Source organism: Crocuta crocuta, unplaced genomic scaffold (assembly GCF_008692635.1).
Source record: "Crocuta crocuta isolate KB4526 unplaced genomic scaffold, BGI_CrCroc_1.0 scaffold1133, whole genome shotgun sequence".
Lineage (NCBI taxonomy): Eukaryota > Metazoa > Chordata > Mammalia > Carnivora > Hyaenidae > Crocuta > Crocuta crocuta.
The window spans coordinates 728558-746020 of record NW_027530366.1 but is presented as its reverse complement, the minus strand read 5'-3'; the positions used below and the strand labels follow the sequence as shown (position 1 = coordinate 746020).

General features: G+C 51.4%; 1 protein-coding gene across 1 annotated transcript; it reads left to right on the top strand.

Moving 5' to 3' along the window:
• Positions 1 to 2912: 2912 nt before the first annotated feature.
• On the top strand, positions 2913 to 13899 carry ELF4 (E74 like ETS transcription factor 4). Its single transcript, XM_077766150.1, has 8 exons — positions 2913 to 2975; positions 3159 to 3439; positions 7469 to 7640; positions 8075 to 8167; positions 9788 to 9979; positions 11115 to 11198; positions 11275 to 11467; positions 13146 to 13899. Exons 2-8 carry the CDS (start codon positions 3368 to 3370, stop codon positions 13897 to 13899), a joined length of 1560 nt encoding a protein of 519 aa, XP_077622276.1. The 5' UTR covers positions 2913 to 2975; positions 3159 to 3367.
• Positions 13900 to 17463: the final 3564 nt, after the last annotated feature.

Here is a 17463-nt window from a genome sequence, read left to right as displayed (position 1 = left end):
GGGGGGGTACACTCCTCTGCTGGGGAGAGTGAGTGAGCATGCAAATAAGCCTCTCCCCACCTCTCACTTTCAAATCCTCAAACATCTGAGGGGACAGGGGCAAAACTTTATGGACTGGAAGGTTTCATGGTGTGGCTGGGAAGGGAGTTTTCTTAGCCTTGGCCAAAAGAGTAGGACAGCTACTTCCTCCACACCCCTTCACCTTACTTGCTTTATGTTGCAGCTTGGGCAGAATAAGACACCAGGATCAGCCTTGGGTGCTGGGTGCCACAGCCTTGAAATTCTCACATTCCTGGGTCAGCAGAACCTGCACCAACCCAGCCCTGAATTTAGATAGTTAGATGTATTGATACTTAAAGAGTGCAATTACATTAGTCTCTTCTTTCAACCCTCTCTGCACAGATGGCCAAGGATCCCATCCAGTACAATGCGGTGCTGCCTTGTCTCTCCCACCACATCCGTAGCAGAGTGGACCTTGGGGGGCTCACCCCAAGAACCCATGAGCCACATACATATTCTCTGCTAGCATGGTCTTCCTGAGAAGCGGCAGTGGTGGCAGCAGTAGCTCCTGTCTGTCATTGTCATTCTGTGATAGGCGGGACTGGAGGAGGGGGAACCCACCACTGAGCTTGTGGCTCTGCTGGCCCATAGAGGATCTCATGCACACATCCCTGCACTTGGGACATGTGCATGCACACCGCACACAAGTAAATCCATAGTGCGTGTGCACATCCACAGTGAAAACTCCCGTTGTAAATTACAGTGCAGAAACACACAGATGTAACACAGACACAGAGCACACATCTCTCTCTCCCTCTCTCTCTCAAAAGTCAGAGTACACAACACTCACTCCAAAAACAATGTACGCACAGATATACTTCTACCCAGAAAACACATCTCACTGGTACTGACTGACCAGCATCATTCATTCATTCACTCATTCATTAATTCATTCATGTGTTTGTTCTGCAAACATAAATTGAGTGTCTGCTACATGCCAAGCACAGTGCAGCATGGTAACGTTTCACTGATGACCAAGACAGTTGCCCCTGCCCTCAAGGAAGTCACTGCCTAATGGGGGAGGTGAGGAAGGCGCAGGCCAGGTCCGCAGAGGCAGCGAGCAGCAGTGAACAAGAAGTGCTGATCTGTCAAGAGAGGCCAAAGAGATGAGCAAACCTGAAGAGAAGGGCTGCCGGGGAATGACCTTGTTGGGGGGGAGAGGGAGCAGACACCAGAGTTTCATGTTTAGACAAAGTGGGATTAGGTGAAAGTGATCCCTTTCATTTGATTAGTATGAGAATGCTTCCTGGGGGCAGACAGCTGGCCTGAGGGAGGGCGGGGAGCTGTGGAATGCGGGCCTTGGGGCGCTTTGGCTACAGGAGACAGACCTTCCAAGCATAAATGGCCCTGGGAGGCTTCTCAGGCAGGCCACTGGAGACAGGGTCACAGGCAGGGCCCGGTGGGGGCAGGGTGGGGGCGGAAGGGGTGGAACTCGGGCCGAGACCATATTTTCCCCAGGGCCTCCTCTTCATCCTAGAAGGGCTGTCTCCCTCACCCAAAGGGAAACTCAGACCTGCCAGGTTGAGTTGAGTGACTTCTCAAAGGTTTTTGTTAGGGGTGGGTGGAAAGGTTCGGGGGTAGGAGTGGGTGTGGGGAGTGGGCGGAGCCAACCCTGTGGGCTAACGGAAAGGAAGTGGGAGAGGCCTGGGTGTCTCCTGTGGGGGAGAGCGGTCATCAGAGAGGTCACCCATGGTCCTCCTCCCTTTCCTCCCCTTTGCCCCTCTCCGAAGTTCCTCATTTCTTTCTGGGCCAGGAGAAGGTTCTGCCACCCTTGCACTGGCAAAGGTGTGTCAAGTAGGTAGGAGTCAAACGTGTCGCTAGGACTGTGGTGTGTGGACCCAGTTCTTCAGGGGCTCCTGGTTGAACCGGGCTGTTCGTAGACCCACTGCGTGTATGCACACACAAGGGTACCATGAAAACCAACCAGAAGGGTCAAAGATGTGGTACCTGGAGGTGGAAAAGCCCGCATGTTCGGGAGTGGAGGAGCAGAGCAGGCTAGCTGGGGGCCATGGCAGCGGGAGCTAGGCTTTGGGAGGTAGGCCTCAGGGTTGTCCCTGCTGCTGCAGACAACACGTAGAAGAGCAGCAAGCACGGGAGACAATTGGAGGCCCAGCGTGCCTTGTGTGTGCCTGAGGTGCATTCGGTGAGCTCCGGAGGCACCTGGCAGAGGAGGGATGTGTGGGTTGCAGCAGACAGGTTTCCTGGAAAAGTGAGGGAGGCCCTGAGCTGGCCTCCCAGGATGGGGAGCCCCTCCCCAAGCTGGGGCTCTCCTCACGAGTTCCCAGGGTGACAGTTCAGTCTTGAAACTGAAAGCAAAGCTGAAGCAAGAGCAGGGACCCACCCGAGGCTCAGAAGCCATCCTCTCCAGCGGATGGCGGTGGTGCCGGGGCAGCGATAAGTGTGCAGGGCATGTGCCCCACCTGTTCCCCTGTCTCAGGGCTATTGGGGGCGTGGCTGAGGCCGAGAGTCCCCTCCCAGAGAGCTGCTGGCTCTGACAACACAACCCCCACCGAGAAATGTTTCTTCCTCTCTAGACTCTGCCCTTCTGAGCTAAGTGCTCCACTTTCAAGGTAGACCGAGCCAGGCAGAGTCTAGAAGAGCACCCGGCACAGCCATGTGTCCCTACCTGTACCCCCCCTCCCCCTGCACACACGATTCTTTCCAAGCCAAGAGGTTTTTAAGGATTTTTCATACTGCTGCTCCATCTATAAGGCCAGATGGGGTGCCCTGATTTCCCCTGTGGCCACACCCTGGGGATTAATCTTCAGGGTAGAGAGAGCCCAAAGTCCCTCTATCTGTCACCTTCTCCAGAGGAGGCAGGAGAGAAGGGAGAGAGGCTGCATGTCTTCAAGGCCAGTTCAGGTGCAGATGCTGGTGACCTAGATTGACACAGGCTCAGCCACTTCCCACTGGAGGTAACTCCCTTAACTTTATCTTTTTCCTTCATTTTTTACCTGCCTCTTTTCTTCTTCCCCTTTCTTCTCCCATTGTCCTCTGCTTCGGGCAAGCCCCCTTGGTCCCTCTGGTTGAACAGCCATAGTGGGAACAAATCTCAAGGAAGCTGACTTATTCATTGCCTATGTCTCCTTTCTCCACAGGTCACTCCTGCGATTGACCCAACCCAGCATGCAGCCTTGAACCTGGCTTAGGCCACCACCTACTCCAGCTCTCTACACCCCCTATCTTACCGTAGTTTGAGCTGTAGGCTCTAAGCTCCAAGGTACCTGAACAGCGTCTCTTCATCAAGAAAACCCCACAGCTCCAGAGGGCCCAGCGAATGCTGCTGTCGGCTCTCTGAGAAAACACCATGGCTATTACCCTACAGCCCAGTGACCTGATCTTTGAGTTTGCAAGCAACGGGATGGATGATATCCACCAGGTATGGCCCCAGAGAACAGAGCCCAGTCACCGAGGCAGACAATCAGATAGACACAAACAGGCAGGCAGAGGGCAAGTCAGCCAGCCACCCAGCTAGCCAGTCAGCAAACGTTGCTCAAACACCTACTAGGTCCAGGCCACTGGGCCTGCGTGCCAGCCAGATTGTGCACCAGCTCGTCACTCATGTGGCCAGTCAGTAGTCAATGGGTGGTCATTTCGTGAGCCGGGTGCCCGTGTGCAGTTCTGGGTCATGTGCAGCCACCATGCGGTCAGCATGGTGTCAGTCAGTCAGCAATATGGGCTGAATGCACGGGTGTACCTGGGCCCTCATGTGCATTCCTGTCCCCTTCCCTTAAACCGCAGTGTCACAATGAGAAAGCTGCTGGGACAACCACATAGCAAGGGTAAGCACTGCCACCTGGACCCATGGGCAAAGACCAACCCCTCCCCCCTTCACACTCCCATCTCTAGTATGGCCGATGGGACCTCCCATAACCATCTTTTCAGCCTTAGTCTGAGGATTCAGATCTGGAAATGGGGTTTTCTGGTGGGGGAGACTTGAAAATAGACCGAATTCCAATGCTTAGGTCCCCACTGCTCCATATTCTTGCTCTGTACTGGGGCTAAGGGAGCACTTTTTCCATGAACTTAGCTGTACTCATTGGAGGGTGTCCTGGCACACCCACTGCTACCCTCTACTCCTCTCCTTCTACAAACTGGGGGAGAGGCAGCCGGGTACAGTAGAAGAAACAGAAGATTAAGAGTCAAGGGTCTTGGGTTCCCATCCCAGTTTGGCCACAGTGTAACGTGGGCAAGTCCTGTCCTCTACCTTATCTGGCTGCCATCTCCCCATCTTCACCAAGAGGAGATCCAGTTGGATTGTCTCTAAGGGCACCAAAGCCTAACACTGATGCTCTCTATGCTAAATGCTTGTGAGGATAGAAAACGGTGTCCAACCTCTGGCGGCCTACCAAAGGCTGCCCCCTAGTGGACTTTGAGCACATTGTCCTTTCTGTCCCGCTGTGTCTTAATAGCCTCGTCTCATGGAAGGCATCATGGAAAGAGAAGGGGAGAAAACTCTAACCATACCTGAGTTATCAATACTACTAGTCATTTTTTGCTTGTTTCTGGTCTGCTCAGCAACTGTTACTGTTCTTCTTCTTTAAAATGTTTATTTATTTATTTTGAGAGAGAGAGAGTTGAGTGAGCATGAGCTGGGGAGGGGCAGAGAGAGTGAGGGAGAAAGAGAAAATCCCAAGCAGGCTCCAAACTATCAGCACAGAGCCTGATGGGGGGCTCGAACTTATGAACCGTGAGATCATGACCTGAGCCAAAATCAAGAGTTGGATGCTTGACCAACTGAGCGACCCACGTTATTGTTCTTCATGGAGGCTGTTCTTCCCTCCCAATCCAACACCTGCTCCTCCACCCTCAGCAGACAGCTTCTCCTCCAATCCACAGAGAAGTTCAAAGCCAAGGACACACTCAGTTTCCCTCCCTTCTCCCTTTTATTGATAACATCACCATTCTTGTTTCCTTCCTGCTGGCCCAGGAGAAAGAAGTGTCCCTCTTCCTTCCAGGGCTATCTGGTACCCATACTTAATCTCTTCTCTCCTGCCTCCAAGACCTCAAACCATTGGTCACCTCCAGCGTGTCTCTCTTAAATCTTTCCAGACCCATCTCTTCAAACTAGAACATCTTCGGGTCTCTCCAATGCTGAAAGAAACCCTTCTCTCCCTTCAACTCACCTACTTCAAAGTACCATCTTCTTAGCTCCTTTCCGCTCATTAGTATAGTCTCCACCCTCTGTGCTTATTTTCTTACCTCCTTTCGTTCCCTCTTTTTAGGAAACAATTTTTATTGAAAAATGTATCTTTAATACAAAAGAGTGCATAAATAATACATACATACATATATATATATGGAATAACTATAAAAAGAACACTCATGAACTCACCAGCCATGTGAATAAAGCATTACTAGTCTCCTAGAAGTCCCTGATGCCTAAAACACTTAATGAGAGCCTACTCTATACCGGGCCCTGATGCACGTGCTTTATGCACATTGATCTGTTTAAATCACTCAATGGGGTTGTTTAATATGACCACCCCAATTTTATAAAAGAGGAAACTGATGCACAGCAAGATTAGGTGCCTTGCCCAAGGTCCCACTGCAACTAAGTAGCCGAGCTTGGTTTCAAACCCAGGGAGTCTGGTTCTAGATCCGGACAATCCAATGGAATTTTTATAGAAGTGTTCTATATTTGCCCTGTTCAGTATTGGACCAGTAGTCACATGTGGCTATGGAGCACTTGAACTATGGCTATTGCAACTAAAGGACTGAACTTATTTTCAAGGTGATATTCTTTTTTTATGTTTATTTATTTTTGAGAGGGGGTGGTGCACGTGCACACAGGAGAGGAGCATAGAAGTGGGGGACAGAGAATTCAAAGTGAAGCAGGCTTTGTGCTGACAGCACAGAGTCCAATGTAAGGCTCAAACTCATGAACCCCGTAGGATCATGACCTGAGCCGAAGTCAAAGTTGGACACTTAACCGACTAAGCCACCCAGGTGCCCTTGAACTTTTAATCTTAAACATATTTTGCATTTACATTTAAATAGTCACCCATGGCTAGTGGGTACCATATTGGACAGACAGCTCTGAACTCCATGGCCTTCATCCTGATACCCGACTGCCTACCTCAGTTCGTCCTGAGATCTGTTGTAATGTGCCTTGGGGCCCCAGCACTCCCTTGAGAGTGCTCTAGCCAGGGTCACTGCCCAGTAGCCAAACCCAAAGTCGTTTTTATCAATTTTTATTTTTCTAGATCCTTCAGGAACATTAGGCAGAACTGAGCATTCTCATTCTTTTTTCATGAAGGTCGAATTAAGTCTCATGAAAGAAAATTTGGAAAATGCAGAAAATTTGAAAGAAAAAGAAGTCACCCAAAGTCCCACAATAAAAATATAATTATTATAATCATTCTGGTATAATTCCTTCTATACATAATTTTTAAAAAGACAGTTGCAATCACACTCCTTTTTCATTTAGCTTTGTTTGATTTTAGAACAACTATGTCCCCCAGAAGTCAAATTCTCATCCTGATGATTGTATCCACTCTAAGGGATTTAGCAACCACTCTTTTGAGCCTTTGGACACATATTTTTTACCCTCTGATAGGTATCTCCATGTTAAATATCTCAAAGGTACCATATCCAGACCAGACACTGTTCCTCTTCTCTTTCTCCAAAAACCTGTTTCTCCTTCTCCTGGGTCCCCCAGTATCCTCGTGCACCCAGGGAATCAAGCTGGAAACTGGAACCTTCTCCCCGACCCTGACAGGGACTGGGCTCTAACCTCTTACCTGTATAATGCCTTTGTTCTTCTGTCTTTATTCCTAGAGACTGAGCCCTAAGATGTCCATAATTTGAGCCCCTAATCCTGGATACTCAACCCTGACTGAGGGCTGAGTCCCTCACTCTTGCCATTGACTAATGCTTTCCCACTGGCCTGAGAATGAGCCTAACCCTTCTCACAGACTGAGCACTAACCCTGGCCAAGGATTAACCCAGAACTAAACCAGTTAAAACTGTGTGTCCTGGGTGTGCCTGGGTGGCTGAGTCAGTTGAGCATCCAGCTCTTGATTTCATCTCAGGTCATGGTCTCACGGTTCATGAGATCGAGTCCCATGTTGGGCTCTGCACTGAAAGTGCGGAGCCTGCTTGGAATTCTCTCTGCTCCTCTCCAGCTCTGTCTCTCTCAAAATAAATAAAAACATTTAAATTAAAAAAAAAAAAAACCTGTTTGCCCTTGATTGAGTGCAGGTGGTACAGAGATATCCCATTTCTGTTAATCAAGAATCCACTCAAAGCATTACCTAGTGAGGTTGGACACAGAACAATGTCATCCTGCAAAGGACAGCCCTGAGGGTTCTAAGAATTAGGAATTCAAGAAAGGCCAGATTCTGGTAGGCAGGGCTTCCTGGTAGAGGCAGGCAAGCCTTAAACCAGACTCCTATCTTGTCCATAGCTGGAAGACCCCTCTGTATTCCCAGCTGTGATCGTGGAACAGGTACCCTACCCCGAATTACTGCATCTGTACTCAGGACTGGAGCTGGACGACGCTCACAATGGTATCATAACAGACGGGACCTTGTGCATGGCACAGGATCAGATCCTGGAGGGCAGTATTTTGCTGGCAGGTTTGTTTCCTTCCTGGGTAGGGAAGATATAGAAGAGAAAGTGGTTCTGTCTTCAGGGAATCATAGCCTACAATGGCTCCTAGTGACCTTACGCAGCAAGGGCAAGGCCTGCAAGAGTTGGAAATTAGATGGGGCAGTTAGGACAAGCAAAAGGTAGTACCACTTCATAGAGGAGGAAACCACCTAAATGGAACCGTGATCTCTCAAGATGGAATGGGATGAGGAAGAGTGGAGACCAGCTGAGGTGAGTGTAGAGAAAAGGTGGAGAGTTACAGTAGGTGGCACACCATCCCCTTCCCAGTGTTCCTTGGCCTCTTAGCGCCATTTTCTGGGCTGGCCCTGATGACTGCTCTACCTCTGCCCTGTGCCCTGAGGGAACTTTTTTTCCTGCCCCACACCCTCTGTCAACCCCACATCATGGAACCTGGAACCAGATGACAATGAAGCAACCTCACAAACCATGTCAACCACTGAAGTCTTGCTCAACGTTGAGTCTCCCAACGACATCCTGGATGAGAAGCAGATCTGTAAGTTTTTTTTTTTAATGTCTTTTATTTTATTTTGAGAGACAGAGACAGAGAGGGAGCGGGGGAGGGGCAGAGAGAGAGGGAGACACAGAATCTGAAGCAGGCACCAGGCTCTGAGCTGTCAGCACAGAGCCTGATGCGGGACTCGAACCCACGGACTGTGAGATCATGACCTGAACTGAAGTCAGACGCTTAACTGACTGAGCCACCCAGATGCCCCGAAGATCTGTAAGTTTGAACCCTGGTGGCTTAACTCAAGGTGACAAAAAAATGCCACTGAAAACAATTATATCCACGTACTGGATCGCCAAGCACACGTGCACACGGCACACATACCCACAGCCACGGCCACACATATAAACGTGCTCTTGAGCTGTGGCGAGAACAGAGGGGACAGGAGGGCACCCTAGGCAAGGAAAAGTTGGCCAGGGTGACTTCTTTTCTCCAATGTTTAAATCGTGTTAAAATACTCATAATGTAGAATTGACCACCTTAACCATTTCTCAGTGTACAGGTCAGTGGTACGAAGTACATTTGTATTGTGCGTTCCTCACCACCGTCATCTCCAGAACCTTCATCCTGCAAACCTGAAACTCTGTGCCCGTTAAACACTAACTCTTCATTGCCCCCTTCCCCTCAGCCCTCAGAAAGTAGCAGCTACCACTCTACTTTCTGCCACTATGAATTGCACGACTCTAGGGACCTCACACAAGCGCAGTCACAAAGTCATGGTCTTTGGGGACTGGCTTATTTTACTTAACATAATGACCTCAAGGTCTGTCCATGTTGTGGTGTATGTCAGAATTTCCTTCCTTTTTAAGGGTGACTATGATTGGCCAGAGTGACTCTTCAGTCCCCTCAGCTCTCTGGCCCAGCTCCCAGGAAGACTGTGCTGGGTGTGGCTTATTTAGAAATGCACCAGGCTTGAAATCCCCTCCTCTCTTCCTTATTCTTGGGGGCTGGCCCCTACCTCCCCAGAAGGCCCCCAAGGCAGGCTCCTCCCCCAGTTCCCCCTTAGGCCTTTGCATGACTCCTGGACAGGAGGACTCCTGGCCCTAACTGCCCCTTCCCAAGCAGATGCTGGGATCCAGTGGGGGAAAGAAAGCCTGAAGGTGTAAATTAAGTGTCCTAGCATTTCTGTTGCCCACCCTGTCACTAATATACCCTCAGGCTTCAGCAGATACTTACCGAATGCCCGCATGTACCAGGCACCAGCTTGCTGTGTGACCTTGGACACATGCCCTGCCATCTCTGGATCTCAGTTTCCTTATCAGGAAAACAGAAGAGTTGGGCTAAATGATACCTTCCAGTCATAAAAAAAAGCAAATGACTAAATCAAGGTGGCCCTTTACCCTGGGTGTCGCCTGGAACTTCCCCACTACCAGCAGTGGCTGTAAATGTGGCAGCCGTGATTGGGGCCAGCTCATGCCCACAGCCCTGCAGATGTTTCCTCTCCTCATGGTGTGAGACACATGAGGCATTTTCAGGTGTATCCTGAATCTGGGGCTGTGGGGAATGGTGCCTCGCCCTCCCTGGGAGTCTACCATTCTTTTCAGTGCTGGGAGACCACACTCCCACCCTGCCCCGGGCCTCTGGCATGTCAGGCCTCTCTCCTTGCAGTCAGCACCTCCGAAATGCTTCCTGACTCAGACCCTGCTCCAGCTGCCACTCTGCCCAACTACCTGTTTCCTGTCTCTGAGCCTGATGCCCTGAACAGGGCGGGTGACACTGATGACCAGGAGGGACACTGTCTGGAGGAGAAGGTCCCCAGAGAGGAAAGTGCCAAGAAGACTGGAAAATCAAAGAAGAGAAGTAAGAGAGACGGAGGTGGGAGGTGGGGAGGGGAAGTGCACGCGCGTGTGTGTGTGTGTGTGTGTGTGTGTGTGTGTGTGTGTCTGTGTTCAAGGGGGCTCAGTGTGTGTGTGTTCAAGGGGTCAGGACACTATAAGGGGTGAGTGGGTCAAGGCTCATAGGCACATTAAGAAGACAGCTCTCATATGACAGGGATGGATGAAACATCCTTCCTTCTGTAAAATGTGGCCTCATCGGTTGGCCTGACATTTCCCATGCCACTGCTGTCGGCCCAGCATATATGTAAACTCTTCCAGAAATGCCAACGATCCCAGATGGTTTGAATCCTCGTCTTGGTGTTCGGACACCAGACTTGGCCCCCTGGCCAGTCCCTGGCCCTCTGCGGGCCTCTGCCTATAAAAGAGGTCTCAGCCTGTGTGCTTATCTTCCGTCTACGAGCTTGTGGAGCTGGGGTCATATGTGGGAGAGGACTTTGGGCTTTCCCAAACCCCGGTGTTATTGATTTCCTCAGGCAATGACTGGTTGCCACTGCCTTGTCAGTGAGGGAATCAAAGCCTCAGCGTCACACTTACTTTCACAACAGCTGCCCCATTAGGCTGCCTTTTCTCTTTCTCTCTCTCTCTCTCTCTTTTTTTAATAACGTTTATTTATTTATTTTGAGAGAGAGAGAGAGCATGAGCAAGGGAGCTGTTGAGAGAGAGACAGAGAGAGGGCAGCGCTGGAACCCATGAACCGTGAGATCATGACCTGAGCTGAAATCAAGAGTCTGACACTTAACCGACTGAGCCATCCGGGCGCCCCGAGGCTGCCTTTTCATTTCAAACATTAGGCAAGGCAGTTTGTGTTCTTCTAAAGGTGACTCATTTGGAAGCACTACATTCATTTCCCCGCATCACAGTAGTGTTCTGGTATAACTTTGGGGCCTGAAAATGAGGGTGGGCCATTGGGCAAGTGCAGGGACCTGAGGGCTGTGGTTGTGGAGGATGATCATGGGCCTCTGGCACTGGTGACCCAGCTCTTCCTTGTCTGCCCTGGCACCTTACTCGAGTTGCTCCGAGGCCCTCCGTCTCGGGAGTCAGTCCTGGAGCACTCATCACGGTCTCCACCTCCTCCTCTTCTTGCCTTCCCCTCACAGTCCGGAAGACTAAGGGCAACCGCAGTACCTCACCAGTCACTGACCCTAGCATCCCCATTCGGAAGAAATCTAAGGATGGCAAAGGTGCGGCCGGGAGCCAGGTGAGGTGGGAGGGAGGCTGGGGGGCCCGGGCCACCCCTCACCACGTGCCCCTCCGCAGGCAGCACCATCTATCTGTGGGAGTTCCTCCTTGCACTTCTGCAAGACAGGAATACCTGCCCCAAGTACATCAAGTGGACCCAGCGAGAGAAAGGCATCTTTAAGCTGGTGGACTCCAAAGCCGTGTCCAAGCTGTGGGGGAAGCAGAAAAACAAGCCTGACATGAACTATGAGACAATGGGCCGGGCACTAAGGTAGGAGCTGCTGGCGCACTGAATCCCTGCCCAGGGGGTTGCCGAGCTCCTCTCCTTGTCCAAGACATCCCTCCTGCCTTAGGGTCTCCCAGCGCTACCACGTGCTTGCCCCTAAGCCTGTTCCCGGACCCCTGGGAGGAACAGTCCCCTCCCTCCTATATCTCTGTCCTGTCTTTTTCTCTTTTTATAGCAGAAGAGCCCTTTAAGACCCCCATCCGCAGGAAGGGCCTTCTGCAAGCCCGACACCCTGGGAGACAGGCCCGAGCTACCCACTTTCAGGCCGGGGGACAGCTGAGCTTCCCAACACCCATCCCCTTTACTCACCCCTTGTTCTTTGCCCCAAAGCAGGGCAGAGCTAGCATTTAAACCCCTTTTCATGGCCCTTTGGTGTCCTCAGGGGGAGATCTCAGAAATTTCGTAAAAGCCTCCCAAGTCCAAGAGTTGGCCTTACCCCTTCCCTTGTCCTGAGCTCCCATCTAGCTGCCCAGCCACCCCCCCTCCTCCTGCCGGGCCTGCCCTGGAGGGTGGCATGTCCCAGCNCACGGCGGCCTCCCCTCAGGCCGCCACTCCCTGCACCTCCTCCGCCAGCACCACTAGGCGAGCCAGCTCCAGGGTCTCAGGGAGAGCTGCTCCCCAGGGCAAGGCAGGCCCTTCCTGGGAAAAGCCAAAGGTTCAGAGTGTTGGCTTACAGCCATCTGCGAATCTGGAACTGGGACTGTCTGCAGATGAGGAGATCCCTACTACCTCCGCCATGCTTGCCCCTCCCCCAGAGAGCCAGGCCAAACTCCCCAAAGCCGTGAGGTAAGGGCTCCGGAGCCATTACAGGTCTTCTCATAGCACCGTGTTGGGGGAGAGTATTCAACTTCCTGCGGAGTTCTGCTGTGTCTCCAGTCTCACGGGACCCTCCCAGAATCCGTGGGAAGCCAGTGGGGCACACCTGTTGCTAAAGAAAGAAAAGGTGACTTGCCCAAGGTCACACCCTAAAATAATGGCAATGCCAGCACTTGACCTGGGCAGCTTCTGTCACCAGCTGGGGCTGTTCTAGTTACTTCAGAGCGCTCCCCAAGCAGCCACCAGGGACCACCACATCTGGGCCCATCTCCCCAAGCCTCCTCCATTCCAGAAAAGACACAATGGAGGATGTTACAGAGACGCCCATTCTGCTTCCCTCAGGCCCTCCAGGGCTACCCGGAAAGCTCTTGCTACTTCTTCCCATGCTCAGTGCCTCCAAATTTTCTCTGAGAAGGTTGGGCATTGAGTTATGTGTATGTCGCTCTCGTCACAATGGCGTGGGTGAGGTGCTCTCCTGAGGAGGTGAGGCAATAGAGCGGAGTGGTGAGCAGCATGAGCTCTGGGGTCAGAAAGCCTAGATGTGGGTCCCTGTGACCAGCTGTGTGGTCTAAAGCAAGTTACATAACCTCTCTGTGCTTCCGTTTGCTCAAGCTGTAAAAATCAGATTATTAATCTTATTCAATTTGTGGGCTGTTTGGGAGATTGAGTGAAATACCGATGCCAGTCGTATAGAACGATTCCTGACCTATACTAAGTACTCAGTGGGTGTTGGCCGGTCCAGCAGCAAAGAAGCCACACCTTCAGCTCTGTCCTCCTCTGCCCTGCTCCCTAGCCAGTTGGGAGATGCCTCCTGCCTTAACTAAATCTGTTTTCTGTTTCTTCTCAGTAGTTCTTCAGTGCCCAGTAACATCCACCTAGGAGTGGCCCCTGTGGGGTCAGGCTCAGCCTTGACGCTGCAGACAATCCCACTGACCACAGTGCTGACCAACGGGCCTCCTGCCAGTACTACTGCTTCAACCCAGCTTGTTCTCCAGAGTGTTCCACCTGCCTCGACCTTCAAGGACACCTTCACTTTGCAGGCCTCCTTCCCCCTGAACACCAGTTTCCAAGAAAGTCAGGTGGCAGCACCAGGGGCTCCGCTGATTCTTAGTGGTCTCCCCCAACTTCTGGCTGGGGCCAGCCGTCCGACCAACCCAGCGCCATCCTCCGTCACAGGGGCTGGAGCAGCAGGGCCCAGCTCTCAGGGCCCTGGGACTGTCATTGCTGCCTTCATCAGGACTTCCAGTGCCACAGCAGCCCCTGGGGTCAAGGAGGGGCCACTGAGGCCCTCCTCATATGTGCAGGGCATGGTGACTGGGGCCCCCATGGAGGGGTTGCTGGTTCCTGAAGAGACCCTGAGGGAGCTCCTGAGGGATCGGGCTCACCTTCAGCCACTTCCAAGCCAGGTGGTTTCAAGGGGTTCCCTTCCAGGGAACCAGACTTTCTCTTCTCCCAGCCGCCCCACTGTTGGGCTGACCCCAGTGGCTGAACTTGAGCTCTCCTCAGGCTCAGGGTCCCTGTTTATGGCTGAACCTAATGTGACCACATCTGGGAGCCTCCTGACCAGATCCCCANAATGGAGCCACATGACATATAAATGAAGGGGTTGGGGGAGGTGTGTCCCACCAGGCAAAGTTGAGCAGCAGTTTTATATGGACTTCATGTAGCAGAGACTGACTGAAGCAGCACACCTGCCCTTACTTTTCAGTGGGATGTCAATATACCAGATCTCCTGTCCCCGACCCCTGCCTGGTATCATCACAGCCAAGCCATGCCCAGTTTGAGCATCCCTGGCGTCAGACCATGGCCTTCAAGAGCACTAGGGGATATGCTTTTGTCAGGGTAATGGGCTGACTGGGTGATGGAGTGAAAACCTCCTGAGAAGTTTGTGGCCAGGCTGAGACAGGGGCTCCTGGGGAAGAGTCCTTTTGTGGGGCTATATTTCACAGTCTACATTTCCTCCACAGGGAATTTCCTATCCCATATGTGAATATCTCTGTATGTATTTGTGTGTACTCATGGGTCTATATCTCTGTTTCTTTGGGGAGGATGGGGGTGTAGCTGTGAGGTCTTCAAGGGTGTGTGTCTCTATGGGTCAGCTGCAGAGATGGGGAGTTTTTGTTTTTTTTTTAAGGGAAACCATTCTCTAATTCCCTCTGTACAAACCAAGATTCAGTTGCTCTGAAGTACAAGCTGGATCCCCCAAATTGAAAGAGATGTCACAGAGCTGGAGCAGGTCCAGGGTACGAGGATTTCAGTGGGCATGTGTGTTGGGGAAGATGCAGTTAGAAGGGCCAAGGTCAGACCCAGATAGAAAGTCCCCAGGCAGGGGCTGAATTATTTGAATGTTTGTGCTGAGGGCATGGGCTGTAACACCAGCCTCCGCTGGCATGCTGGCCTGTCCCCCTGATCTAATCTGGGTCTCCCTCTTGATAAATGTTGTCCCAATACCTCCCGTCTGTCAGGCATCACTGGGGCAGCTGTATTGTGGTGCACGCTGGCTCTGCCTCCGTCCCTGCCTGTGTGTGCCCACTGCTCAGCCTGCCTTCTACTCACCTTATAGGTTTGCCAACCCACTCACCCCCACAATGGCTACCGCAGACCTCGAGTAGACCATTGACACTCATCTCCAACTTTCATTTGCACCTGGCCCTGACTCCTCCTGCAGCAAGGAGACAGGAGCCAGTGGATGTGAGCCCCCATGACACTTCTCCTCTCTCTGCATGGTTCCTTGCTTCCATCTTTCCTCTTTCTGGGGAAGTTTCAACTGATCCTCTCTTAAGGTAAACCCTCCGCCTAACTCCTCCTTCCCCTTTGAATTAGCTTGCCTCTCTCCTGTGAAATTTGGGGGGCAAGGCTAAGAGTTAAGACACATCGTCAGCCTCAGAAACAATTATATGATCTGGTGAATTTGGTTAATGTGAATCAGTGCCTCAGGACCTTTGCTGTGTCCTCAGTATAAAACTATCCACTAGACCTAACTACCTCCTCAGGTTGTTCTCTCTCTCCTTCTGGTCACTGCCAAGCCTCCTGTCATTCTCTCCCGCTCTCTTGTTCTTCCCCCTTCTCTCTCTGGAAAGGAAACATATATGGATGTGCAGGTATATTTATTACAAGTTCCAGCATTTGGCATTAAAATGCCTTTTTCTAATATAATCAGTTTTTTACGACAAATTCCCAATAATGGAAAGTGAAACATCCCGAGAAAGAGTCACCTGTCAAACAAAATTTGCACAAAGGCGCTGCATGGATTAGGGGTGGCCCTGCCCCCCCAAGCTCCATAGAACTCGTCATCTGAAGGTCACTGAACCCTCACGGTGACATCAAGTGTCTTCTACACAGTTCTCAGTCCCTGTGAGCCCTCATGGCTCGTGACACTACTTCCCGCCCCCTCCTGCAGTAGCCTGGCTCTNNNNTGCCCGCCAAGGGTCTCAGCCACTCTCCTGGCTCTGGCTTGGCTCTTTGGGGGTGGGGCTGAGAGCAGCGGCTCTCACTTTTTCTCCTCAGCTCCCGCTTATGTTTCCAGCAGCCTGCTGGACATTTCCATCCAGATGCCTATCATGCCTCAAAGACAGTCCCTCTATCAAAAATGGATTTGAAAGTCTTTACACACACACACACACACACACACACACACACACACACACACACACAGAATCTTTCCTCCCCCAAAACAAAAAGCTGTAATGACTTGCCTATTTCTGTTAAAGGTGCCACCATTTTTCTGACCTTCTAAGCTTGACATTTCAGAGCCATCTGATGGCTGCCTTCATTTGACCCTGTCCCCTCCCCCTTCTCCTGAAGTCCAGGCCATTTGCCATGTCTCTGAAATCTAGCCTTTCTTCCACATTCCCAGAGCCTCCAGCCTAGCTCAGACTTACCCAGAGCTTATTCCCCTTCCCAGACATATCAACACACCATAGTGTGACCTGTTCCCCTCTCCAGATCTTCCCGGGGCACCGGTCCTATTCTTTCTGTGCTAAAAAGCCTTCAATGGCTCCTCTTTGTCTACAGGTAGGGGTGATACTCAAAATACTTAGCCTCCAATCTGTTCTAGGCAGCTGGGCACTAACCCTTTTTTTGCTGAACCACGAGGCAGTCCAGGGGTCCTGGAGGAGGGAGGAGAGAACATTTAAGGATTCAAGGCAGTAATTCCAAAAGGAAGATCCCAAGTCTTTGGACCTTCTGGCAAAGGCCCTTCACCATCAGGCCCCAGCTGACTTCCCTAGTCGTCTCTCACATTCCTTCCCTGACCCCCGGGGTCCTGCTCCAGTCAAACAGGGATTCCCCGGCCTTTGAGTTTGCCTCTGTTTGAAGTTTCCCACCTCGGTGGTTTTGCTTTACTTGGTTCTGCTCAACCCGGATGCTCCTCCCACCCTGTTAGTATCAATTTAATCGTATCTATCCTTTAAGACTCCATTCATGGAAGTTGCCTCCCCAGACCAGACCCTTAGTGAGTTCTTCATTTGAAATTCACGACAATTGCCACTCTTTTGGCAACTGATCACAAACAGCCTGTGATATCTCCTCTGTTTATTATCACAAACTGTTACTTAAATCTTCAATGACCTGGGCCTATTTAGTCTCCCCATTTAGGGTGCCACCTTCTGAGGGGCGGGGGGACTGTACCATCCACAGAGCGGGGCAAGCTATGAACCATCGAGTGAGCATCAGCTAATGAATGTTACTGATTGAGCTGCTGAGAGATGGGGACCAAAGTCTGAGGCTGGTGACCTCTGACCTCTCCTCTGCACAGACATTCACCCTAGGTGCTCCACTGCCCAGGGCCGGCCCTCCCTGGCTCAGTGCCGTCATGATGTCCCCACTCCCACCCCCCTAGCCTTAGCACACAAGAGTTGTTACTACTTTGAACATCCCCTGCCCTAAAGAAACTTCCCTGTCCAGTTTCTTTCTTAATTCAAAGTGTTAAAGTAGCTAATTTGGTCAACTAACCTGTGCTGATCTAATTATGGGAGAGGGCCGGAGGAGATCCTCAGGAGACTGGTTCATTTCATCAGGGTCATGTGGCAACAACATCTTTGCCTTTGTGAAGACGGTGTAATGGAGTCAGGAGACCCGCTCCTTACCCCCTTAGCAGCTGATGTATCCCTCCTTCCTCTGGGCTCCCGCAGCACTTTGTGTATACCTCTTATGTAGCACTTAGC